Source organism: Oenanthe melanoleuca, chromosome 7, assembly GCF_029582105.1.
Source record: "Oenanthe melanoleuca isolate GR-GAL-2019-014 chromosome 7, OMel1.0, whole genome shotgun sequence".
NCBI classification, from domain to species: domain Eukaryota; kingdom Metazoa; phylum Chordata; class Aves; order Passeriformes; family Muscicapidae; genus Oenanthe; species Oenanthe melanoleuca.
The window spans coordinates 17,601,331-17,626,915 of NC_079341.1; the positions used below are offsets into that span (position 1 = coordinate 17,601,331).

General features: G+C 37.8%; 2 protein-coding genes across 6 annotated transcripts in view; one reads left to right on the forward strand and one right to left on the reverse strand.

Annotated features, from left to right (window-relative positions):
- Window positions 1–464: 464 nt before the first annotated feature.
- On the reverse strand, window positions 465–20,637 carry HAT1 (histone acetyltransferase 1). Of its 2 annotated transcripts, none has more exons than XM_056496162.1 (11): window positions 20,481–20,637; window positions 17,498–17,569; window positions 17,104–17,179; window positions 15,305–15,425; window positions 9,840–10,019; window positions 9,489–9,610; window positions 8,884–8,988; window positions 8,449–8,555; window positions 5,890–6,041; window positions 4,528–4,644; window positions 465–863 (listed from the first exon to the last, which is right to left on the reverse strand). In XM_056496162.1, the coding sequence occupies exons 2-11, from the start codon at window positions 17,556–17,558 to the stop codon at window positions 696–698; spliced, it is 1,209 nt and encodes a 402-aa protein (XP_056352137.1). In that variant the 5' UTR covers window positions 17,559–17,569; window positions 20,481–20,637; the 3' UTR covers window positions 465–695. The 2 variants fall into 2 exon arrangements, with proteins under 2 accessions (XP_056352137.1, XP_056352135.1); XM_056496160.1 differs by lacking the exon at window positions 20,481–20,637 and adding an exon at window positions 18,533–18,688.
- Window positions 20,547–25,585, forward strand: part of SLC25A12 (solute carrier family 25 member 12) — a 45,660-nt gene continuing 40,621 nt past the window's right edge. Inside the window, exons 1-3 of one of the 4 annotated variants that reach the window (XM_056496151.1) lie at window positions 20,547–20,663; window positions 21,143–21,196; window positions 25,090–25,232. In XM_056496151.1, coding sequence (XP_056352126.1) covers window positions 20,652–20,663; window positions 21,143–21,196; window positions 25,090–25,232 — 209 coding nt within the window. In that variant the 5' untranslated portion in view covers window positions 20,547–20,651. Of the gene's footprint in view, window positions 20,664–21,142; window positions 21,197–25,089; window positions 25,233–25,585 lie in introns of those variants that run through there. The other 3 variants (XM_056496153.1, XM_056496150.1, XM_056496152.1) reach the window with 3 other exon arrangements.

Here is a 25,585-nt window from a genome sequence, read left to right on the forward strand (position 1 = left end):
AAAGGCACTTGCTTCCTACAGATTTGTGTTTCTTCCACTAGTAGAAGTGCTTTTGGAGTCCTCACTGGATTTGTCTTGGCTGGTTCCCCAGCTGTGAGGTGTCTTCCTGAAAATCATGAACCCCAAAACTTGGGGGTTTGAAAAATGCTTGAGGCACTTCAGAGGCTTAAACAGAATGCGTCTGTTTGCTTCCAGGAGGATCCACTTTTAACAAAGAGTAAAGACTCTGTACACAGGAAACACCTGAGAGACTACAGAGCCAATCTTGAAACCTGCTCATGACATTAAACCTGCACAGGCCCTACACTGTACAATGGGATCCACAGAAAACAGCCTGAGGACAATCAAATTAGGAGAAATCTGAGATTGCTTAGATTTATATAATAACTTGCTCTTCAAGTATCTATTAAGTCTTGATCAAAACAAAAGGGTAAAAGAAAATTCATACAACTGAAGTAACAATGTATCTGAGAATCTACATTGTTTATTTCATCAAGAAGTGCCCCCCAAACCTAAAGTACAACATTTTTAAATCTACAACACAAAAATAGAAAATATTCAAAATGCACAGAAACACAAGTCACCTTTAATGTGATTAAAACGTCACATGAGATTTTTTGCAGTTAAGTGGCAATTAAGGATGTGCTTTACAACACTGTATAGATATCTGCAAGTTTCCTGTACAGGTAGGATCCTCATGCTTGTGCAAGTCGTTCTAGGACTCTTCGGTAATCTGAAACAAGCTGTTGGAAGCTCTCTTCTAACTGTTCACGTTGCAAGTTTAGGTCTATTTGGTTCAACTGATTAGTCATCTCCTCTGGTCTTAGACACCTTCTCATCTTGGCAAGTTCTCTCTGTTTTTTCTAAGCAATCAAACAAACAGTAGTTTGAACACAGCCAGTAATTATCAAGAATATGGTATTTCATTATGGTGTTTCATTAAAATGTATTCAATTTTAGTATCTGGTTCTTTAAGATGTCCCTAATCCCAAGAGAAGCAATAACCATGTTTGATTAGTAAATTTCTTCTGTTAAGGCTCTGTTATAGTTTCTGTATTGCCAATGAGCTAGTGAAGGGAGGAATGGTTTCAAATTTTGTTCCTTAACCACACAGATTAGCTGAAGATGTATGGCACAAAAAATTTGACTGTAGAAATCTGACCAGAATATTTAGTCCTACATTAACATTAATTACACTGGTGTCCCATTACATGACTGTTCAGCCAACTAATTTCCCTATAACTATCAAATATTAATTTTAAGTGTCCAGTACACAGAGAAAATTTCACAAACTCTTATAAATTATTCAAGTTACCAGGGACTAGCAGTAACAACACTGAAAAGACGTAAGATTATTTATAAACATAAACATATTTGAACAGGAAGATGATGAGTTGTCTTTGCTTTGCCACATGATTTTTACCTGTTTCTTAAAAACACCTCAAAATACTTCTGTATTTTCTTTACCCAGATATACTTTTATATAGCTGACACCTATTTCTGAACTACTCAGTTCTTCAGGTACTTTCCATTCTTCAGTCTTGTCTAGCTTTGTAAAAGCAGAATATCATTCAACACTTCATTTAAAAAAAGTATTACGTATGCCTGCTCTCTTACCAATAAACGTTTACAATACCTATGGAATCAATGTATTAAAACAACAAAATTTCACCAAATTACTCTATTTCAAACAGTCTCAAAGCCCTTTTGTGCTCTAATTTCATGCTTATCTCCCAAAGGAATATTTATTTTCTTTCTGTGATTGATGCTGAGAGTCAGGAGAGAGGAGTGGAGACTACAGTAAATTGCAAATGAGTAAGATCAGAAAAACTTTTACAATCTCCCAGAGATTCCACAGATAGGCAAAGTTCAGCTCAGAAAAGAAGGTTCTGTATTTAAGTCCTGATGAGGTGTTCAGGCACTTTTCTGGCCAATAATCAAGAAACCTTTCCTTGTTGAAAGGATGTGAGAAGCAGCATAGATGTTTAAATTTTAGTTTCATATTAGCTCTACGTAGTCAAAAGGTAAGATAATGAAAATGTATTATGAGCTGCCCAAATGAAAATAGAGAGAAGCATCTTCTGGCCAAGCTTCTGTCAGTATAACAACTAAAACTTTATTCTAGAATTAATTCAAACCCTGCCTAATTAACAGGAGTGTCTGTTTAGATTATTAACTCTGAAAAAGGGTGCCAGCTTTTAAATGCCCACTACATCTGATACTGTACCATTAGGCCATCTTTAAGTTCCAGATTCCTACTAAAAAGCAAACTCTCTTTGCATGTTTCAGATAACCAGTTGTTTCAGTATACATTCTCCCTCCAAACGTTCTACAAGCATATCCAGGTACATAAGATCTTGAAAACTGCTATCAGTAACGTTTTGCCTGGGCAGCTTCAAGAGGATTCTTTGGGAGCAAGTTGTTGGGCTGGGAAGAAAAGTATATTCAAGTATTCACAATTACAAAAAGCAGTGCAGCAGTGGTATTTCCAAGAGGGATGACCTGAAGAACAAAGGCATGATCAAGGAGATATGTCTACCAGAACAATTCACTAATAAAAGGCAGAGTTCATCAGAAATGGAGAAGCCCCAGTGAAACTGAAATTTCATAAGCTACTCACCCTTTGAACTACCTTGGGGTGATGCCCTGTTAACTAATATATCAAACCTTTTATTTCCTGTATTAGTACTACTTATACAGAGAGCAACATATCCTGCTACATCAGTCATCCCAATCTAGTGATGCCACATGCAGTATCTTCAGCAACCACCACCTTGCTAATGTAACAACTTCAAGTGGAATAGATGTATTACGTGTTTTTCCCCTGAGGTTTCTGCATATAGGTTTTTTCCCTGCTACTGTTAGCCAGAAAATAATTCTAAGATGGAATATCACTTTCAATGAACTAACATAGTGTCAACTTCGAATTATTCTACATCTGTACTGCACTGCTCAAATGAAGCTATCAAACAGTTCATGTAATAAAATGACACCAGTATTAGAGTATGCCTAATTATATTTATGAAGTTTGGTTCCCCCCTCAAAATTACCCTCTCTATATTAAAAGTTAGTTTCATTAATTTCTGGAAACAGCACTGTAACTAAAATTTATTGGAAATTGTTTAAAGTGAGTGTATGAATAAGCTATTTACTAGGTAGAAGTACCATAAACAAGATGACTATTTCAGAACATAAAATTTAAAATCAGGGAAAAAAGGTGTTGGCTGCTTTAAGGATTCTTTTGAATCCACATTGAAATAGACAAACCTAAAAATGTAATGTTCTAAAGTAGCAATATTGCATATTTAGCAATACAAAATAATTCATTATCTATGTACTTATTGTGTGCAAAGACTGAAGTGGAAACACCTGCTAGAAGCACTAGAATTTAAGCTGCTTATGAAATTTTGGATTTCGCCTACAGGACCTCAATATAAGTGAACTGAAACCATGTAATAGTCATGAAAAACAGTTGCTGAAAAATCACCTTCTTTGTAGCAGACATTGAATGAAATTTAGCAAATGAGACAAGACACTCATGAAAGACAGTATGTTTTGATTAAGGTTCTGGCACTCAGAATGACATGAAGTTATCACCAGATCAGACAGGTATTTAATACAATGCTGGCCTCTCATTTCTACTAATAGCCCCTGTAAGCCCAATGTGACTACAAGCAAAGTTTTGCTATTTTGGTGTAACAAGATAAATGCTGCTTTAGGAAGGTTTTCAAGCTAATCAAGGTAATCCTGCATTTATATGCAGGATTTTGGTTTGCTTGGCAAGTGCTTAATTGACAACAGTGGCTGACATGCTAGTTACAGCAATTAACCTAGATTTATTTGTGGCCTTTTTGACTCTTGATACAAAGACTGATGACATTAGCAACTAAGATATAAATTTTTAAATCTGTATCTCAAAGGGTCAGTTTATGCAACACAGGCCAACCACATTGAAAATTCAGGATGCATAAATAATAGGAGCTAAGAAAATCACATGGTTCTATGCTTAATACTTGCTTGAATTTTACCGCTGGTATTATTTTGTATTCCATCTGCGTGGAGTTAATCCTATGTTGACGTGACTTGATTACTTCTAGCAAACTGTTTCCTTAAGACCAAGCAAACAATTACAACAGGAATCTATACCTAGTCTGCAGTGTAAAGTTTGCCTCTCTTCAAATTTCCGGCTTGTCTATTTAAGGTATGTTTTTAACCTCTTCAAGAAATTAATAATTTTTCCCTTTAAATCTACCTGGGCATAATGCCACTTGCAGCTAGACAGCATAAACTTAATAGTAACCTCTTGCTAGAACTGGGCAGGAAACAGTCAGGAGTCAAACATAGGATCTTCAGTGCTGCAATGTACAAATGTCCTCTGCATCTGTATATATGTCAGCTGAACACTGCATAACTAATAGTAGTTGATTGGCAACATAATTGGCATCAACTACATTTATGGAAATTAAAGTAAAATCAAGTATAATTAGCCTTGAAATAAATATTAAATGATACTTAAGTCATATACACCTTATAGGGCCCAATCAGTCTTCTTTTAACATCCAGCCGATAGCTTCTGGACTGTTCTGCATCGCCCATATTTGTTGCACGCAATCTGAGAATTTCATAAACTCGTCTTGTGTGTTGCTAATGAACAGAAAGGAGAAGAAAAACCACATCTGAATAAAGAGGTCACTCAACAGAATTCCAAGTGGAGAAATACAGAAGTATTAGAGTAATTCTTCATCTTATCAGAAGACAGGGGCATGGATAAATCTGTTCCCCTATCTGGTAGGTTCAATGAAAAAATATTTTTATTTTTACTTCAAAACCATTTTATTCCATGTACCCAGTGTCTGATCTCTCAAGTGCTGCGCCAGCCAGAGAGGTGCTTCAAGGACTGTAAGAGAACTGTAAGCAGAAAACCCAGAATCCAGAGTCCAAAAACACTTCTAAGAACAAGGACTGGAACTAGAGTGACATTAAGCAATACCAAGCACTATCCACTTTGCCAATTTTAACAATTCACATATACCTACTGCCCTGCACAAGCCCCCCTGAAAGTTCTAAATATGAAAATGAAACAACAATATTTAAAGTTTCCTGTTTATTAGGGCAGAAAATTAATTAGTAAATGGAAAAACTGAAGTGCTTTTGCTATCAGGATCAGAAACTAAGACATCTGGGGAGAAAATTATGTTGCTGCTAAAAGTATTAATTGCATCTGTATGAAAGCACAATTTAAGACCAAGTATATTTTTTCTGAACAACAGAACAAAAATATAGTGGTTTGTTTGCTACACTACCACATGTTTATATACTGTTAAAAACCAGATGAAACTTATTTATTCTTTCAGATTTAAAATATAGACGGCTGCAGATGCAGTTTCCTTATATAAGCAATACCATTTTCATGAACACATCTGAATATGGCTTCACACTGTCCATCCTTCCAGGTTTAAAGTCTTCAGTACATTACATTCAAATACATTTTTAATTAAGTAATTCTATTTCACTACCGCATTAAAAAAATGAGTTCTAATAACTTAAGATTACCAGCAAATTTAATTGTTCAATTTAATTCTTTAGTTCTCCAAGTGTTTAGAACTGCATTAGTTAGTTGTTTGCCACTTTAGCACTCTGCATTCCTAAAGCAAGACTTATTTGCAAAAATACTCTTGAAAGAAATCAAAACCATGTCAAATTCTATTACAATAGAATTTATAGGTAAAAAAGACATTTATCTAAAACTGTGAGCCATGTACCTCCTGATAAATCCCTAACAACAGTCAAAATAAGCCAGTGTGTAAATTCCATGTCTCTCTCTAAGTTTAAATTGTATTGACTACTTTGATAAGAATATGTCCAACTATAACTGTACTGATTTAATACCTTATTTATTTTCAATTTTTGTTGAGCTTCTGTCACCATTTCTTGACTGAAACCTTGCATTAACTTCACTGGGGAAAAGCAAAGCAAATCTTGACAGAGCTTTACAAGAACAAAGTCTCTAAGCTTCACATAGTTCTCAGATGGATCTTCAGCTAGAAAGAATAAAAAAAGCTTATCAGCATTATTTGTTTTCTCATCTCTGGTATGCAATTACAAGAACTATGGAAAACAAAAGCAGGTGTAGTATTCATTGGTATATAAACAAATATGCTTAACAGTAAACACTGCTATCAAAGGTTTTGATGTTTGACAGTAGACAAACAGGTCCCAGAGAAACTTCTGATATTTTGTGTATGCAGTGCTGTACACACTGTGCATATATATTATGAAACTGACTTGTTTAAACCCATTTAACTCTCTGGGAAAAGAAGACTAACCTATAAACCTTTTTTCTTGTATCTTTCATCCATCCTATATTTGACAGTGGTAGAACTACTAAAACACAAACAAAAGGGAAAATGTGGGAAAGACTGGTGAAAATACCTTACTGTATGCAAGTAAACTAGCTGAAGACATGTATTGAGCACGAGTTAGTCTTTGTTAGCAGTGAAGGCAGGAAAAGGTACAACCCAAAGGACAAGATTATCCAAAATTTAAAGGCTGAAAGGACCTAAGCAAAAGCTGATCACAATTTAAAGTTACTTCCATTTTACTTAAAAAAGCCAGCATAGCTAGCAAAACTGTAGTTTCAGGGAAAAAACACTGAAATTGAGAACTAGCCTCAGTTAAGATCAACATGAGCCCATATGCAACTATTTAATGCAGGAGGAAAATATGTACAATGCTGTGAATACATCATTTTTCTGGGAGCTAGCATTGTGGAGTATGGCTAACCAGTCTATATCTCAGCTGTGTTTCCCTTTAGTTTTGAAGTACACTGTAAATAGGTAAACTTTGCATTTTTAGGATGATCAAAAGCAAAACAAAGCTACCAAGAAGGACTGAGATAGAAGCTTTTGCCATGTAGTCTATGTGGCACCACACAACTAATGATTTGTTTTTCTGGGTTGGGTTAAAATGTATCATGTGTGAGTGGCCTAATCTTGTTTGGCAAGCGTTATAGCACTTATTTTGCAAAAGAGATTGGAGAAGTGCACTAAAGTAAATTGATCCATTCTTTTGCACTCAGATTAGTTAAAAGAAGAATGAGGCAGTTTCTGTCCAGTAAGCACTATCAGCATACATTTTGCTTGTATCAGGATGACAAAGGTATAAGCAGAATGAAGTATTTGCTGCAAACGTGAAACTCAGAAGTAATTTGAATTAATAAATTATCAGCTTTTTCAATGAAATTAATTAGATCTTCATTTTCTCTTTACAGAAAGGTTAAAGGCTTTATTTCACAATTTTACATGAGATATCCTAAATATCCTGGCCATATTAAAGTTGTCCAAGCCCAATGTGCCGCTCAAAAAGGACAAAAAATGCTTCTCTAACAGTCTTAACTTTCATAACTTGAGTGCCATGTAGAATATTGCAAGCTTTCTCCTGCTTCATTCCATAAAAAATCAAACCCTGTTTTAGTGCACATTTATTGTTTGTTACAACCCTGAAATTACGGCACTAAGCCATAAACATATCATAGGATTTATGCAGTAGCATGTTAAGACTTTGCTCATCCTCAATTATAAAAGCTACATAAAGGTTTGTACTATTAAAACAAAAAAGTAAATGCATGATGCACATGAGTTCCTGTTGCATAAAGTAAGTTATACTTTCTTAGGTTCCCACGGACTGGATTGAAATTATGAGGTGGATTATTTTGTTACGACGATCCGGCAACAACACATTATGAGAGCAAGTGGTATATTGGGTTTTAATTAGAATGGAGTTTCTTATAACCTAGATGACACTACACATAGAACTGAATGGTCAATGTGTTTGGACTGCATTTCTTCCTATACGAGATTTGAAACTGCAGGACTGATGTCATGCCTGTGGCAATTTTAATGCTGGTTTTGTTATGCACATGGACCCTTTATCTGCCATTTCCACAATCCATTGTTTTTAGGTATTTGCGCACACACATCTAATGCCATGGATACCTTCAGTGAGCAATACGTGCTCCTAGAACACAAGCTCTCCACAAACTCTTACTGTCTGTAAAATTTCAGCTTGCACACTAATATTAATATGCTGTTTTAGTTAAGTGAGTTAAGTCCCCCCCTCAAGTTTGAGTTTTGGGTAACAGGGGTAAGTTGAACAAGGAATTTGACAAAGCTTGATCTCTTAGCAAACTCAGCTGTGTATCTCACAATAAAATAGATAATTAGCTGGTAATCCATTCTCCTAGGGATTGAATTTTCCTGGTGTGCTGTTCTCTGAGTTAAGTATTCAAGAAGCTACACTACATACACTTCTGTAACCCAGGGTACTAATAATCCTGAACTGAGCAGAAGCTAAATCTTCAAAAGGCTTTAAATTCAGATACATGAACATAAAAGTTAGTTTGTGGGCCAACAACCTGTGAAAGTTCCTTATTAAAAATTTAACACAAACCTGTTATATCAAGTACTGTAGGAGAAGACATATAGTATCTATGAACTGTTTCAAGCAGCTGAGCACCATGGCCTTCTCCTTGGAATGGTGGCAAGATCAGCATCTGGCTACAGACAAAGGAATGCATTTTCAGTTCAAATGCAAGCATTTGGAAACAATGCAAAGTCTTAAAATGGTATTTCATTTAGATTAAGGTACATGCAATCTTCATGTTGAAATGTAATTTTTAACAGAATCTTAAAATTGTTAAATATTCAAAACTTGTTTGAGATTCCCTCTGCTTCAAGAAGGGAACAATGAAATAAATCAGTGCATAGACAGGCCATAATGGGGATTTTTTTAAACAAATCAACACTATTATAAACAAGTATTGGGAACTTCAGCAGTTCCCTCTTCTGAAATAAAAGGCAAGGCACGAGTTACACCGCCAATTACCTTACACGTGGCCGGGTTTTGTCTGGGTACACATAGTAATTATAGACTGTCATGTAGCCTACGGTCGCAAAGAGCGTAGCTCCATCCTTATTATACTTCTCAAATCTGCAGATAAAACAGAAAGCCAAGCAGGTCAATTACAGTTGCGCTCCCATGCAGTGTCCATTTTCTTTTCCATTCTCCAACTGAATTTTCAGTGTCAGCAAGCTACTCTGTGAGGGCCCAATGGGTACACCTGCTATGTTCTGAATGTACAATTCACTTAATTGGTGTGCAGCAACTTGGATAAATCAGACCTCTTTACAGCACTTCAGTGCACTTGCCTATTATAAAGATGAATAGGTGGCAAGTAAAAGAAAACACAGGCAAAGCTCATTTTAGTGTTTAAGCCTACATTCAGGGCTCTAACGGACAACAGCATTTAATTCAGCTCTATTCTCAAGCTTTCCCAAAGCATAATGGAGGAAAACTCAAGCCTCATAAACAATGTTTTTTCTTTCCTGGGAAAAATATCATTATACTGCTCCAATAATTGGCCAGCCACAATTAAAATGCAGGCTTTGTGGAGGTAATAAGGTCCACTGTTGCTTTAGAACTGTACTTACACTAGAAAGTAGTTCCATCTTTCATCATCTACATCAATAAAGCTAGCAGTTTCAATAAACCACATCAAGAACGTCTGAAGCCTTTCATGATATTCTCGAAAGCCTGGACATGTCATGTCAGCCTAGGGAAAAAGCCAGGAGAAGTCAGGTGAAACCTAACACAGATGCAAGAGGAAAACCTATGCAAAATCTAATTAAATTCTCTGATATAAAAAGCATGTTAATGATTACTAAGTGAGTAAAATTATAGTATTTATACACTACAGTTTAATCACTACAGAAAGTGCATCTCTGCAAAATAAAATTTAATTTGGTTGCTCAAAAGCAAAAGTTTAACTTGATTTTTCATACCTTGTATATCTGATATGTTATATCTTCACCAGCTTCCTCATTATGGATAGAATATGTATGTAGCAGCATTCCAAAGGGCTTGAAGTTGACCTCCTTCTCCAGCAGAGACACAAAGTCATCTGTGTTTGTGCAAAAACCAGGCGGAATGATTTCTCTAATTTTACTTTCAACATCATCTGCCTGGAGATTACAAAAAGGGGAAGGATAGATGGAGGATTTGAAAAAGACAGCATTGATGTCACTGTTGTGTTATGAAATGAATATATGAGACACACTATATCTACCAGTAATTAAAAAAACAAAAAGGAAAGAAAATTAAAAAAAAAAACAAAAAAAAAACCCAAGCATTCTTGCTGTTCATTAGTGATCTTCCAAGCAAGTAAAGGAGCTGCCCTCATGAGATTAGAAATGTCACAATCTAGCCTTTGTAAGCATCAAAAAGCTCTTGGTTACAGCCCAAGTTCATGAACATTTTTATGTTTAGAGATTCTAATGTTTGTTCAAGCTTGACTAAGAGCATTGGTAGCTATTCTGTAAGCGCAGTATGTTCAGAAGCCAAGACTTTCTAGACAGCAATTCACCAAGACTATGCTATGCTACACAACCTTGTAGAACTCAGGTTCCCCAACAAGCAGCTTACAAGAGGTATTAGATGATGCAGAACTAAGTGGAGAAAAAGGGACAAAGATCAAAAATGGGAGCTCCCAAACAGGAAAGTGTCAGCTAGCACACTCTGGCATTCTTATGGCCTGCTGCTTGAAATGCCTGTCTATAGAAAGAGCTGCAAAACACAGTACAAACTCAGACAACCACATCCTCCGTTCTAATAAAAGAAAGTTTTGAAAACAAAGTTGGACATAAAATAGTACAACTTATGAATACTGTCAGTAAATCTGACCTGTAGTCTAACATACCGTGGAAGACAAAATATTCTGACACCAAAATTTAATTCAGAGATTACCCTTTTCAGATAGCCAAAGTTGGAGACTATCAGCTGAGCAGACTTCATAATCCTTTTCAGACCCCCAAAAGACCACTTGATTGAATACATTTACTACTTCTTTTTAACCATGAATATTTGATGAAGCTTCACAATAACGTATTACTGCTTCTCACCAGGCAATAAAACTTAATGAATTGGTCTCAACTTAACAAAACCATACTCCTCAATACAACCCCTAAAAGCCTGACATTACATTCAACAAAATGAGCGTACATTCAATTCAAACTTTTCCTGGACAATGAATCCAGGTTTTTACTTAATGGAGTTTGCCGTGAGTTCAGCTGTAATGTTTGTATTGTATCTATTTCCACAAGGGCGGACACAAGAACACTTTGTGTTAACTTACTAAGCAGCTCTTTCACACCGTTTACATGCATGATGGGTATTAGTTCAAAACCAAGACCCTTGCTACTTAGCATTCAAAACAGGGAAATTAAGATGCTTAGAACAAAATACACTACAAAAGGCTAATACAACATGCTACTAATTCCTGTCCTTTCAACCATGGGCCCTTAAGCAGAAGCAATGCACCTGCAAATGAATAGCACTTTATCATTCAGTTACATTTTTAGTGTAGAGAAAGACAGACTTAGTTCAGCACAAACAAGTTTTATTCTTAATGGTTTGGTACTACCAACATTTACATTTATATTTGGAGAGAGAGCTATTAAGCAGTTAAAATACAGTTCTACAATACCTGGTGTAAGAACTCAGTAAAAACATGTACAGTCTTTACACTCATTTCATTCTCAAAACAAAGATAATTTGTTGGCGCCTTCACTATTCCTCATAAACCAATATTAGCTAAAATATGTTTTCTTTACACTTACAGATTTAAGGGCATTACACAAAACCAGACACTTCTTCTGAAACAATGAATTACATTATAATACATATTTATATGGAACACAATTTAGAAATGCTTTTTTTTTTTTTTTTTAAATTGTGCAAATGTGTTGTTTACACAGATCTCGTGTTGGCACTACTGAGAGATCTGTAAGAAATAACAACTAAGAATCTGTAGCAACTTTCATTTTATAGAGCTGAATAAGCATGCAAAAATAATCTAGAATTAAAACAGTATTTCCAATCAGCAGTACAATAACTCATGACTATGTGGACAACATCTAAAAAGGGTCAATATACAGTAGGAAGTACTATATACATAATGTTTAAGTAATTTTGCTTCCCCTCACATTTCTAAGTTTCTTTATTAGAGGTAAGAAGGAAGATAATCTGTGATCTGTCAAAGCCTGTAAGGTAGCACATCCTTCACTGGCTGCCACCAGAGAAAATCTTGTTTACAATACAGCAGAAAGAATTAAAATATTTCAGAGGCTTAGCAAATAAAGCACTAGATAATACTTCTCGATTCTATATGCCTACGACATTTTCACCTGTTGCTGCCTAAAAATTTTCTCCCCTTGGAATAAGGTCTGACAGAAGAAAATACAGTCTTCAATTACTTTTAGGGTTAAAGGATCTCTCCTCCTTACACAGCAAATCCCAGAATCCTCAGTTTGAGCAGTGGCAGAAGTTTAACCCATGCAATTGTCAGTTAATAAGACCAGAAATACTGGAATCTATCAATCACATAAAAAAGAATTTATTTCATTAAAACACATATTTTTTAATGGAAACATTCATTACTTTTAGTAGGTCCTTTTCAAACACTTCTCTCTGAGGTGCCCATAATCCAAGGAGCTACCAAAACGTGTTAACTGCCTTCCCTTGTGCATTTCTTCGATATTGGTAAAAGGCTAATTTTTTTTTTTATCAGAGCAAGACACTCATATCTTACCAACTGGAATGGATGCACACAAGTTTCTCTTCAGAAAAATGATCCTGTTGACTACTACAGCAATGTTTAACATAGGCAAAGCTACTTACAATGAAGCAAAAACCCTAATAAAGCCAGCCAAAAGTTTTTTAGCTTATGGTTCATGGAAGTGCTGCCCGTAATATATTACCTTCACAATCAGAATTATATGAGGTGATGACAAGGAATCTAGCATAGGCTTGTAACAACACTTGATTTGTAGTAGGACTGCTTAAGTGAGTAATGTCTCTTTGTACATCACATTTGACTCTGGGTAATTTTAATTTAGAAATTATCATTTAGGCAGCTATGACATTTGCATACCATGTAGATGCTGTTTCAAAGTGATTTAATTTCAAATAACTATAGAAGCATATTTGAGAGTTGAATTTCTCTAAAAATTGTATGCATGTATTTCAGAGGGAAGAAATGAAGTGATAGCAGTATTACATTACAAAAGTGCCAAATATTGAAACAATAGTTTTTAATTAACTTTTCTATAAAGCAAACGCATACACTAGATGTAAAGCAACATACAGAGTTTAGTGAAATAATTTACCCCATCTCATCATAAAATACAGGTTAAAAGGAAGATACTGGAACAGCTGCAAATCTCAAAGCTGGAAGCAATTCAGAGGTCATTGCTATTAATATTAACACTAGAAGAAAGCAGTTTCTCTTCAGTTATTTGAAAGAATTACCTCCCTTCAAGAGAGAAATTCTGTTTACTTTCACTAAAGAAGCTTCTGTTCAAAACATAATCATACTTTGCTGAGGCTTCCACAATAATATAATCACCTTTAAGATGGACCTAAACCACATTAGATTGCATAAATATGACTGGAGTTATGGCTTTTGACTTTTCAGGATTGTATCTCTTCCTCATGTACAAAAAGATCTTGGAGAAAAAAAAAATAGTGGTATTGGGATGAACATTTCTGTCAGCTCCTAGAAGGGATAGCAGCAGCTGCTTTAGCAATAATGAAACCAAACTTAATATTACAGAACAAAACCACCTGCTGTTAAATGAGCTTGTATGGGTATTTGGAGACAAAATCCTCAGCTGTGAATATCTTCGTGGAGCATTAATACCAACTTGCTTGTAACCAGTTATGGTAAAGGCAGAAACTGCCATCCTTTCCTTAATACCATCTATTCACAACACAAGATTATCTGTCATGTGTAGCAGATAGTCTGCATCTTAGTATAATTATCATCAAGGAGGAGAGATCAGCAAATAGTTAACTTAGAAAAATAAATGTTAATATGCATTCAAATCAACATTCTGCTGTAATGACAGCTTATGTTTTAACCTCTGCAAATGCATTATCTTAGGGTGGTTAAACTGATGGCAAATACAAATGCAAAAAAAAGACTGACTACAGCCGCATCTTTTTTCTACATGTTTAGATACAGCGATATAAGCAGCTTATTTGAATGTACAGTGCTAGTAACATTAAGGGAAGCACAGGGTAGACAACCACATTCTTCCTCTTCAGTCAAGGCATGCAAATGCTCTGGAAAGCATACAAAAGTGCTGCTCAAAAAGATCATTTTTTTCCTCATCTCAGTCCCTAAAGGAATTGGAGGAATAATTCAGTATAGGAAACAGGGCTTGAGAAAATCAACAATTCTGAGCAATCAAAAAAGTTGCAGTGTGCATAGGGTAAGACAGACCTTGATCAGAGCTCCAAAGAAGCAAATAGGGTTTGCCATTTGTACAGAAAACAGATTAAATAAAAAAAAAAAAAAAAAAAAAGTGCTATGGTGCAGATTCCAGTTCTATTTTGAAATTAAAGAAAGGCTGGACAATTTGATTTAAATATGTCTACTATATGGCCAATAGCATTTCCTTTTTTTCCTTATTTTCAAAAAACCCTTTTTAAAATTGAAGAGCATGACCTTTCACTCCTAAGACATATTGCTCTAGCCTCCAAAGTATTTCAGACATGTTCAGGAACTTAGCCTGTTGAACTGAGTATATTCCAGTAGACCTTCAAAACAAGGAAGGGCAAATCTTTAAAATAATGAAGTCATTCCAATATATTTCTCCTTTTACAATACGCCTTTCCTTGAAATCATTTTAATGAATTCCAACAAATTTTAAAGTAATAACTTAAATGCAGTCTGAAATCATATTTGGAAAACATACAGACAATAGAGAGAAAAATATAAAGCTATTCTACACGTATTCAGAAAACCTGCAGGAAAAATAAACATAACAACCAAACAAAACCCCTGCAGGTAATTGTATTACCACATTCCTTTAAGAAAGATGTAAAGCATACATGATACCCATACAGAAGCTTATTATCTCCTTCCTGCTAGTCCTCCTCCTGGTCACAGCTAATACGAAAATACAGACTTGCCAAGTTGAGGTTTATTTTGTGGAACTGGCTTTGGCATCAGCATCTCACATCTGACTGTTCTGTTTGACACAATTTTGATTGTACTGTCATTAAAGAATGGGAAATCTACAGATGAAGTTCAAAGCTTTCATTAAATTAGCAAATGGAAGCTTTTTCTATTTCCTTTTAATTTAAACCACGTTTAGATGGACAATTACTAAACCTAAAACTCCTGTCCATACCAAAGTAAACTTTCTCAATGTTATGTTAAAGACAGAAGCAGACCTGCACTTACCTCCACACAGTCAAACTTTTCATTTACTTTTGATGCATATTCAATACGGAAGAGTGTTGACAGGTTTCCAGCAATGTAATACAAGAGGATCTTGAGTCCCTTGTAGCCAAAAGCAACTTCACTGAGAAAGGAGAAAATAACAACCAGGAACTCAATACATAACTTAACATTCACATCACAGTGGTTTCATCTCAGGTGACATTCACATAATCTTTCCCAGTAAGGTAAAGTAAGCTTCCTAGCAGAAAAAGGGAATCAAATTGGACATGCACTATCTAGACAGAGAAAATGCCTTACACTGTTTCTATTATTTCACTTCTGAAGTGGAAATACTCTGAACTCAGTAAGGTAGTGCCTGTGTCCTTACTTTGAGAGCTCAGGATAGAATACCTGAAACAGCTAATACTGTGTTTATACTTTTTCAACTGCTTTAAGTCATTAACAGTCATCACATTAATTGATCGCTAACATTTATTAAAAATTACTTTGCAGTATAGTATAATATTTTGCAATAAACTATTTCAATCTAGTGTAAAAAGCACAGACATGCAGGTGTAGCAATTAGTGGAGTTTTTAGTTGACAATTTCTATTTAGTTATCCAATCAAACCAGAAATTAGTATGTGCAAAAGTATTATAGAATACAAAAGCTGTTTTTACATTTTGAAAATGCCAAGTTTCCTGAACACAAACACTATGAAGAATAGAGAACTTATTTTCTGAAAAAATATGTGCAGAAAATAGTAAGGTTCACAAAAAAACAGGCCAAGTTTTTTTTTTTGTTAAAGCATAACTAAAACTTTTTTTTACTTTTTTTTTTTTAATGGTAGTACATTCATAATTGAAAATTTGAAATGTTAGTGCCAGAAGAACTTGCTTGTTAGCTAAACTAACATATTGGAAAGCATGCTTTGATTAATAAATTAAAATTATTGTCAGTGATAGCTGCAGTAGATGTCTAGTAGTATAATTAATTCATTACATTTAATATAGGTAGTTCATTCTAATGGGAATACTTTGAATGCTTTCACAAGGAGACTGGAATTAAGAAATACAACTAGTTAAAGAAGTCCACAGAACTATGCAGCTGGATTTTCCATAGGGGGGTTCTGTTTGTTTGTTTTGCTTTGTGGTGGTGTTTTTTTTAAATCTATGGCCAGATTGCTGAACATCACTCTACTGAAAATAATAAATGACACTCCAGCGCTAATTAATTCAGCATACTCAAAACAAAAGAAACAATACTCTTCTACCTACACTTTAAGAAAGACTTTGATACAAGCATTCTCCAGGAGAAACTGGCTGCTCCTGGCCTGAACAGGGGCACTCTTCACTGTCTGAACGGCCATGCCCAAAGAATGGTGGGGAATGGAGTTAAATGCACCAGACAGCTATTCCCTGTGGCATTCCCCAGGGCTCACTGTTGAGGACAGTCCTATATAATGTCTTTATCAGTGATCTGAATGCTCCCTAAGTCAGACTGCAGTCAGCATTAGGCTGGACAGAAGCGCTGATCTCCTGGACTTGGGTCACAACAAGTGACAGGCTTGGGGAAGAACAGCTGGAAAAGGAGCTGGGGATGCTGGTCAGCAACTGACTGAACTTGAGTGAGACAGGGTGTGCCCAGGTGGCCATGAGGGCCAGTGGCATCCTGGCCTGCATCAGCAAATGTAGCAGCAGCACCAGGGCAGCACTTCTTCCCCTGCAATCAGTATTAGCAAAATCCTTGGTTTTTAATTATTTGGAATCTATTTTGCCCTTTGGGACCTATTAATTTGATTCTGAAAACTTCCAACTTACTCATCTCCAAACACTTGATGGCTGTACTCCGGATTAAATGTTGTGTTCTCATCCTCCAAATCCTCAGGAAAGCGAACTGGTAAAAAAAAAAATAAAAAGAACAAGAGCATGACCAAGTCACCACCTTCCATTTGTTTATCCACAGATGCTCTGCTTGCTGTTCATGTACGTTTTCACTAGAGTGAGAAAACTTTAGTTAAGAAACTATGTGAGGGTGACATACAAATGAAATCAAGGCATCCTATACAATTTAGATTCATGTTATTTGATCTGAGAATACCAAATCAGTATGCAGAACTGAGAAACTGACACAGATGTATACATGTATACATTTCACAGGAAGGTACTAGAATACTTCAGTATCACTTGTACAATATTTAAAAAGTGTTATTACCTAGCTTCAGCTGAATTGCTTCATTTGTATTACACTTGTATTCAGCCAGCTGCTTCTCCATAGCAGTAAGTCCTGAAAAAAAATGGTTTAAGAACTAAGAGGTGTCCAATCTGTCACTATTGCTCAACAAATATATTAGAGAAAGGGTCATAAATCAAGAAAAAACACACAATACAAAATCACCAAACTCGAAAGATTAAAAAAGCTACAGTATGCCACAACACGTCAATACAGAGGCTAAAGAGAACTATCTTACACACTTTTCTGGAACTAGAAAACACGCTAGTATATCTTTTTAGTTTCTGAGAATTAAAGTCATTATTATAAAAACATTAAGTATTCTAAGTTACTATCAATTAAGTATGTATTTAATGATGTCAGTAAGAATTCAGTATAACATGCTATTTAAGTAACAAGCGTCAGGACACTTCAAGTGCTTCCAATACGTCATTTTTCATAAACAGCTGTTAATGAACTACAGTGGCACGTACACCACTAGCAATTAAGCCAGCGCTACTATTCCAAAGCGGATGTGGAAGAAAAATGGAAATAAACTGCATTTAATCTGATTTCCAAAGCCTAATGCAGGACAGAAGACGTGTTTCACTTCAGGTATGTTCCAAATGCTTTACAAACATAGCTCCCCTTCATTTAAGAAGTAACATAAGAAAGTTCTTCTACATTTTACTTCATGTAACAAGCTTCAAGTAAAAACACTTTTGGGTTTTTAATTTCCTGCCCACTGCCAGCAAACTCGTGGCCACAGACACGGAGACACACTCTGGTTTAACACTACCAGACCGTGGGAGCCTTAAGCCCGAAGACACGCAGGAGCAGGACCATGGGAGCCGGGCGGTAGAGACGCAGCTGCGCTTCCCTCCCTCACACCCCACTTCCCGTCCGCCCGCGCTCACTGCGGTCCGTCTTCACCCGCATCCGCCGGCGCCGAGCTCCCGCTCCCGTGCCCTGCGCCCCGGTCACGGCGGTATCTCGGAGCCCCCTACCCCTCACGCCAGCGCCCGGGCCGGGACTCACCCGCCATGTCCGAGTCCCCGCGCGCAGCGAATCAACCCGCGCGCCCGCCCGGCGGAAACGAGCGCGCGCGGACACGCGCTTCCGCTTCCGCCCGCCGAAACACGGCGGGGAGCCAATGGCTGCCCCGTGCGCATGCCCAGCGCAGCCTCGAGCCTCGCGCAGGGTGTGCATGACCGGCCCCGCCCCGATCCCCCAGAGCGCGGGCCGGCCGGCGCGCGTGCGCAGTGTCGCTCGCGCCTCACGTGCGGCGGCTCCGCGCGGGCGGCTCGCGTCGCTCTCCCAGACGGATCGAGAGTTCCCCTGTTTCGGCAGCGACCCTCTGAGGGGCTGCCTCCGCTCCTTCAAGCACGGACCTCGGTGCTCATTGCTGCAGTTACGCTTTGGTCGAGCAAACAACCGGAACTTTGTCATTGGCTAAAAAAAAACCAGTCTGTGCTGAACCTCTTGCTGCAGCCACTGCGGGAAGGATCATGGGGATTTCTGCCATTTTCTTTCAGAGGCCTGGCTTTTGATGCACATTCGTACTCTGTGTGCTGGTTTGGGCTGGGGTAGAATTGCTTTTCACAGTGGGTTGTGTGGGGCTGGTGGCTTCGTTCTGTGACTGTCCCTTCCAACTCAGCTTATTCTGTGATTCTGTTTTACAGGGTATGATCCAGGGTATGATTTGTGCTGTGTTCAGCACAAATCATACCCTGGATCATACCTGTGAAAGACGTTTTTGTTGTTGCTGAGCATGGCTTACATAGGGCCAGGGCATTTGCTGCTTTTTGTACTGCCATACTGGTAAAGATGTTGGGCCTGAATGAAAAGTTGGGAAGAGACAGCTGGGACAGGTGTCCCTAAGTGACAAAGGGGTATTTTTGACCAGATGGTGTCATGCTCAGTATATAAAGTGGGGAGAAGAAGGAATAAGGGAGAGGATGTTTGGGTGATGATGTTTTCCCAAATAACTTCTACAGGTGATAAAGCCGTCCTCCAGATGCATTCCTGCAGAATGCCTTCCTACCCATGGGAAGCAGTGAATTAATTCCTTATTTTGCTTTGCTTTTATGCTTGGCTTTTGCCTTTCCTGTTAAACTGTTTTTATCTCAGCTCATGAGTTTTCTACATTTTACCCTTCCATTTCTCTCACCAGTCCTGCTGGTGGGGGAACGAGTGACTGTGTGTGGCTTGGCTGCTGGCTAGGGTTAAACCATGACATTGCAGCTAGAATATGCGTATGGATTTGCTGAACAAGATGCTTGGGTGGTGTCAGATACTTACCAAATAGGCAGATTTCTAGCAAAATTGTTCCTGCTGTCAGCTGGGACATGGGCATATATGTAGTATGTGAACTCCAAGTTATATGTTGCAAGTTTTTGTTGACATGTAAGTAAAAAAAGTTGTTTTCCAGGGAAAAGTTTTAAACTTAAGTGAGTCATTGTTTCATGACCACCATTATAAACTACCAGTTACTGAATTGTAGTTTAATATCTCACTGTGTTATTTGAGGAGTACCAGAATTGCCCTTTTCATGTTTTCCAGTGGCATCTAATAAAAGACACTTTGTTGGGCCCTTGAAATAGCACAGCAAGACAAAACATGCAGAATTATTTAAGTCAGGTTTTATAAGCACCGCGATTGAACTGTTGAAACAAAGTATAAACTTATCTTTTCTTAAGGTTGTGACCTGCATTTTGAGGTATAAAGCGTGTGTATGCTCTCCTGATAAAGGATTATAAGACCCTGTCAGAAGTTACTGAATTCCAGCCAGATTTTGGGCCTCTGGTTCTATGTTTGAAATACGCAGCTACAACCTATTTGCTGCCAGAACATCAGTCTACGAACAGTTCCGGCGCTTGAAACCAACACCTCTGCTGACCCTGAGGGGCACGGCTGCATCTGTTACCCTAGAAATGAGATTCAGCAGCATTTTAAAAGGCTCGGTTTTGCGGTGTGGGGGTCCTACCTGCGTCCCTCGCCAAGGGGCCGCACCCGCGCCGCCGGTGCCGTGGCGGGGCAGGCGCGGCGGGGCGGGGCAGGGCAGGGCTGGGCTCTCCCCACAGCGCTGCGCTGAGGCGGCGGCTGCTGCGGCGGCGCGGCGGGCGGGCGGCTCCTCCTCCTCCTCGGCGGGCGCAGCATGGCGGTCAAGGTGACTCTCCCGCTTCGCTGCCGGTGGCAGCAGGAGCCGGGCGGATCCCGCGCGGGGCTGGGGACAGGCGGGCGGCGGGGGGAGGCGGCCGCCGCCGCTGCAGGATTTCCGCGGGGGCCGGGGAAGGGCGCCGACGGGGGCGGTGATGTCGGGGCGGCCCCGGGGGAGCGGCGGCGCAGCCCCGCTGCTCCCGCCCGCCCAGGAGCCGCGGGGGGCGCGGGCCGGGGTCCCGGGCCGGCGGTGGCGGTGGCGGTGGCGGATGTCCTGTGGGGCCGGGGCGGCGCGCCGCTCGCGGGCAGCCCGGGGCTGACAGCTGTCAGCGGCGCCGAGCCCTGTGCCGTCCCGCGGCTGCACGGCCATGGCAGAGGCTGGGCCTGTCGCTCTGACAAGGGTCCCCGTGTTGCCGCCTTTGGCCTGGTTTTACCTGCGCTCTGACCGTAGCCCGGCTAAGCGGAGCATTAATTTGATTGTATTTACAGGCGCATTCGACCAAAAGAGCGGATCCTGCTGAACTACGAAGTATTTTCTTGCAGGTAAAAGAGCTAATGTTGTTTGAGTGTCAGACTTCTGTGTTTAGCCCTTCCAGCAGTTTGCCATGGCATCAAACTCGTGTCGTGCTGGTGGGACGCTTAGAAGTTCACTTTGCAGGCTCAGTGTATTGAAGGGGCTGTCAGGCGTTGAGGAGAAACTGCTGCTGGCACAAACTGTGATAACCATTTTCAAATTATAATATTAAATAAGTTTCTGAACTATTTTCTAAATTTTCATAAAGCAAGTAATTATAACAAAATTCCGGCGGTTTTTTTAAAATACACCTTTGCAGAATTAAACAAAAAATCTTCTTCCATGGCTGCATGTTTTGTTGTTGGGATTTATGTGTTCTTACAAATGGTTGGACCACTGGCAGTGTTTTTAGAACTTAAAATTCATTTCTCAAGATTTATATATTTCATAATATTGTCCCTTGCAGGACCTTAGAATTAACATATATACATAATAATATGAAGTTTTCTCCACTCCCTTAGTTTCAGTAAAGCATGATCAGAAGGGAAAATCCAGTCAATCCTAAAACTTTTATGATAAGGTTTGAATCAGGCATATGGAATAAGAAGAACAAGAACTGTGTTTTAGGTCCATAATAGGGCCACCGATATTTCAAAATGACTAAAATATCTTTTTTCCCCTAATGTTGAGTTTTAGACACTATATCCAAGAAGCTTTTCTCTATTTAAAAAATTTATAGTATAAAATTAGAGCTAATACTGTGAATAATAAAACTATTATTTTAAACGATTATTTAAATATTTATACCTATCTTCTGGTTCTGTTATATCATTTAAGAATTTCCATATATGATAAGTAATCAGAGAGACCTTTTTGCCTGAGAGAGAGGAGTTATATCCGAACCATAATTTTGGTGGCCTGTTCTTTTGCATACTGGATTACACTGTAACATTGCTGGAGTGCAAAACCTTAGAATGCTGGCTTTGAACTGTGGAAGCTCAACATTTAGTTTCTAGTGTAAAATACTCCAACACAGGTTAATTTTTGATTGACATGACATTCAGCTTTTGTAGATAAAGATTACAGTAGAGTATGGTAATAAAATTAGCAACATGAAAATATAATTCTTAAAATATTTATTAATACAGTATAAAAATGTGATTCTAGAACATCTTTTTCCAACCTTTTGCAAGGTATTTTTGCACATTTGAATGAAAAAAAAAAGTTAAATGAGGTGTCAAAACATTCTATTCAATTGTAAATGTGAACTCTTTATGATTCTTAACATCCAGTCAGTAGAAGTTCTTGCTTCTGGAAATGAGCAATTGAGGTTCTTGATAGTTGTCTTACAGAGAACAGTGGAGAGGAAGAACATTTTACCACTGGATGTTGAAATTTTCTTCCTGACAGTACATGTTTTATTGACCTAGAAAGCAGGCAGTCTTTTTTAAAAATGGCTTTTATGTGCAGTTGAACTTGTGGATTGTTTGGTCCTCTGAGGAATGAAAAATATGAAAGCACTCATTTTCTCCCTTTGAGTATCTGAGATTTTGCAGTAAAAAACCAAAAGCATAGAAAAAGTGTTTGTATTTGTTCTGCATTCTGTTGAGTTTGAAATTGTGTTTTTATTTGATGCTTAGAAATTGAACTTAGTTGCAGGCTTTAAAACGAAAGAGAATAATTGTTTTCAAGTCTAAGTTCTAGAAAGTCGTGTTATGAAATATTGCAAGTGTTTAGGGGTCAGATATGTTGCACTCTTTGCTGGGAGTGCAGGCCTCTTGTGAACTTCAACTAAAGGTCGTGCATTCCTTCCTAAATTTGGCTTCCCTTGGAAATGGTTAGAAGAGAAGATGTGAGCTCTAGGCCTCGTCACCATCCACCTTAATCATAGAGTGTCTACTTAAATTTCCTTCTGTTCATGCATGTCTTCCAGTGTTATCCATGCCTTCTCGCTGTGCAGTTTATGTTGTATCTTAAAGGATATTTAATGTATACCTTTCTCTTCAGAATTTCTGAAGAGTGCTGTCTGCTTCTTCTAACTGTTTTAAACTGTTAAAAAGATATAAAGTTTGATTTGCATTAAAAATATGTACTATTTAATCCTGTAACTATGAATGCAGGCATTGAAATTTCTGTGCACTGTCAAAGTTACCTCTTAGATGTTTGCTAATCACATACTTCAGTAACAACCATAAAAGAAATTTTGTAACAAATTACCATAGAAAGATAAAAGAGTTGGGTGGAAAAACAGTTACTAGATTTCTTAGGGGACTTTGATTATTTTTCTTAGACAAGACACAGTTGTCTTTGGAAAGTTGAATTATTCTCTGCCTACTGAATTAAAATGTAACCTGTTCAAGTAAGGTGGAGAAGGAAACAAAAAGATATTTCCAAGGCATTGTTTCTGAAAGTGTGGTGATGCCTAGCAGCAGCTTGTAAACTAGATTAGGGAGTTTGTATGTTTGTCTTATGTAAGGATGTTTTAAAAAAACTCTCATGGAAATTTATCAAGTGCTTACCCAAGGCAATCTATGAATGTATGCTAAGAATTTTGTGTTATAAAATAACAAGTGTTCAAGACTGAGAAAACCACAGATTTAATTGATGTGTGATGATTTATATTCAAATTAGGTTATAATTTAAAATTGCCTATTTTGGGCTAAAAGATTCTTGACCTAAGTTATGTGGTGCAAACATAGGGCTAATGTATTTACATGCTTAGCTACTTTGTTGAGCCTTAATGTACTGACTTGCTGCCAAACTTTTCCAAAATGCCATGACCTTCTCATATGGAGCTCAGCATATCTGTCAGTTATTTATTTTTGTCTCAAAATTTTCTTAACAAAACTTCCCCTAAACAGTTTTTATTGTGGAAGGTATTATTATAAATTATGATAAACTCAGAGAAAAAAGGGTGGTGTTTAGATTTTGACTGTCTTCAATGTGCACTCTGCTGTCATAGAGTTGACTTCAGGGATTTCTTGAAGATGTGTTCCATACTCTGCATGTTTGATGGACCTCATGCATAACATCTTCTTTGGATTTCATGTCCTGCAGCAGAATTGTGCTTTGTAAGGCATTTTTCAGTCACTTGTGTGCGCAGCTGAGAAGAGAACCTTTCAGAGTTGATTCAAGGATCCACAGTTTCGTTGTGCTGTCATATTGGCAGCAGTGCTGAATTAAGGGATTCCTGTCCTCTGCCTTATGTACCTGTTTTCATGGAAATACTCTATTTTAATTCTCCATAAGTTCAGCAATCTGGTTTACAGTGCAGTCTTGCAAACAGCTGTCATCACAGCTGGAGGGTGGAAGAGGAAGAGGTAATGAGGTGATGTGAGGGGCTGGTATTGTCGAAGAGATACACGAGATGCTGAAGGAAGCACTGTCTGTGTGTCTATGTGTGTGAATTTTTTTCTTAAAAAAAATCAGTTTCAGGATAAAAAGTTAATCTGAACACATATTTCTCACAAATAGAGAAAAGAAATAATTTATGTTTTCCAAAATAATGACAGTAAAGATCGGGAACAATTGTTCAGAAGATATCTGCTACTAGAAATTATGAGAAAATTTATGTGCTGTGTTTTCAGTGTAGCTGCAGATGGAATGCTATAGCATGGTTGTAATTTTTATAGATTTTTGCAATTACCTGGCAGTTTCTGAAATATTGTTGTCTTTTAATTAGAAGATACTGGGTATTATGTGAACACATCTATTGTACAGGGTAATCTAACTGTTGGGAGTATAAAACTGGTACAGTAACAGTTTAATCCAGCCCTTTAGTTTCAGAGCAGTTACATGCAGACAGTTGTGCACCATTTTAAGTTATATCCAGTAAAGATACTAATTTGGTCATCACTGATAATTAGCATCTAAATGGTTTAATTTTTGTTTGTGTGGCTTTGATTTTTTATTTTGACCCTAGTATGCAAGCGTTGAGAAAGATGGTGAGCATTACATGACCCCAGAGGACTTTGTGCAGAAATACCTGGGACTTCATACGGATCCGCAGCACAACCCTAAAACAGTGCAGCTGTTGGCTGGAGTGGCAGATCAAACTAAGGATGGGTGAGAATTTTGCTTTCCATTTGAAACTTGTCGTGCATTGTTAAATGTGTGAGTGCATAAGTTTGATAACTTCATCTTCTAAAATACATTATTGATTTTATAGGCTTATTTAAATGAGTAGTTTTTTTCACAAGTACCATAGGCTATACATTTGTGAAAACTCAGAGAAAAATATGGTGTTTAATATGGATTTTTTTAAGCTAAGATTTTGATGATATTTTGTTAAATTCTACAAAAGCTGAGGAAGTTGAACAGTGGGTAAGTTAAGGGTAGTATAGTTGCCCTAGAAAAGTTCATTCTGTATGTCTGCATCCATCATCAGGTGGTGTGTAGAGTCATCAGTGCCTGTAATT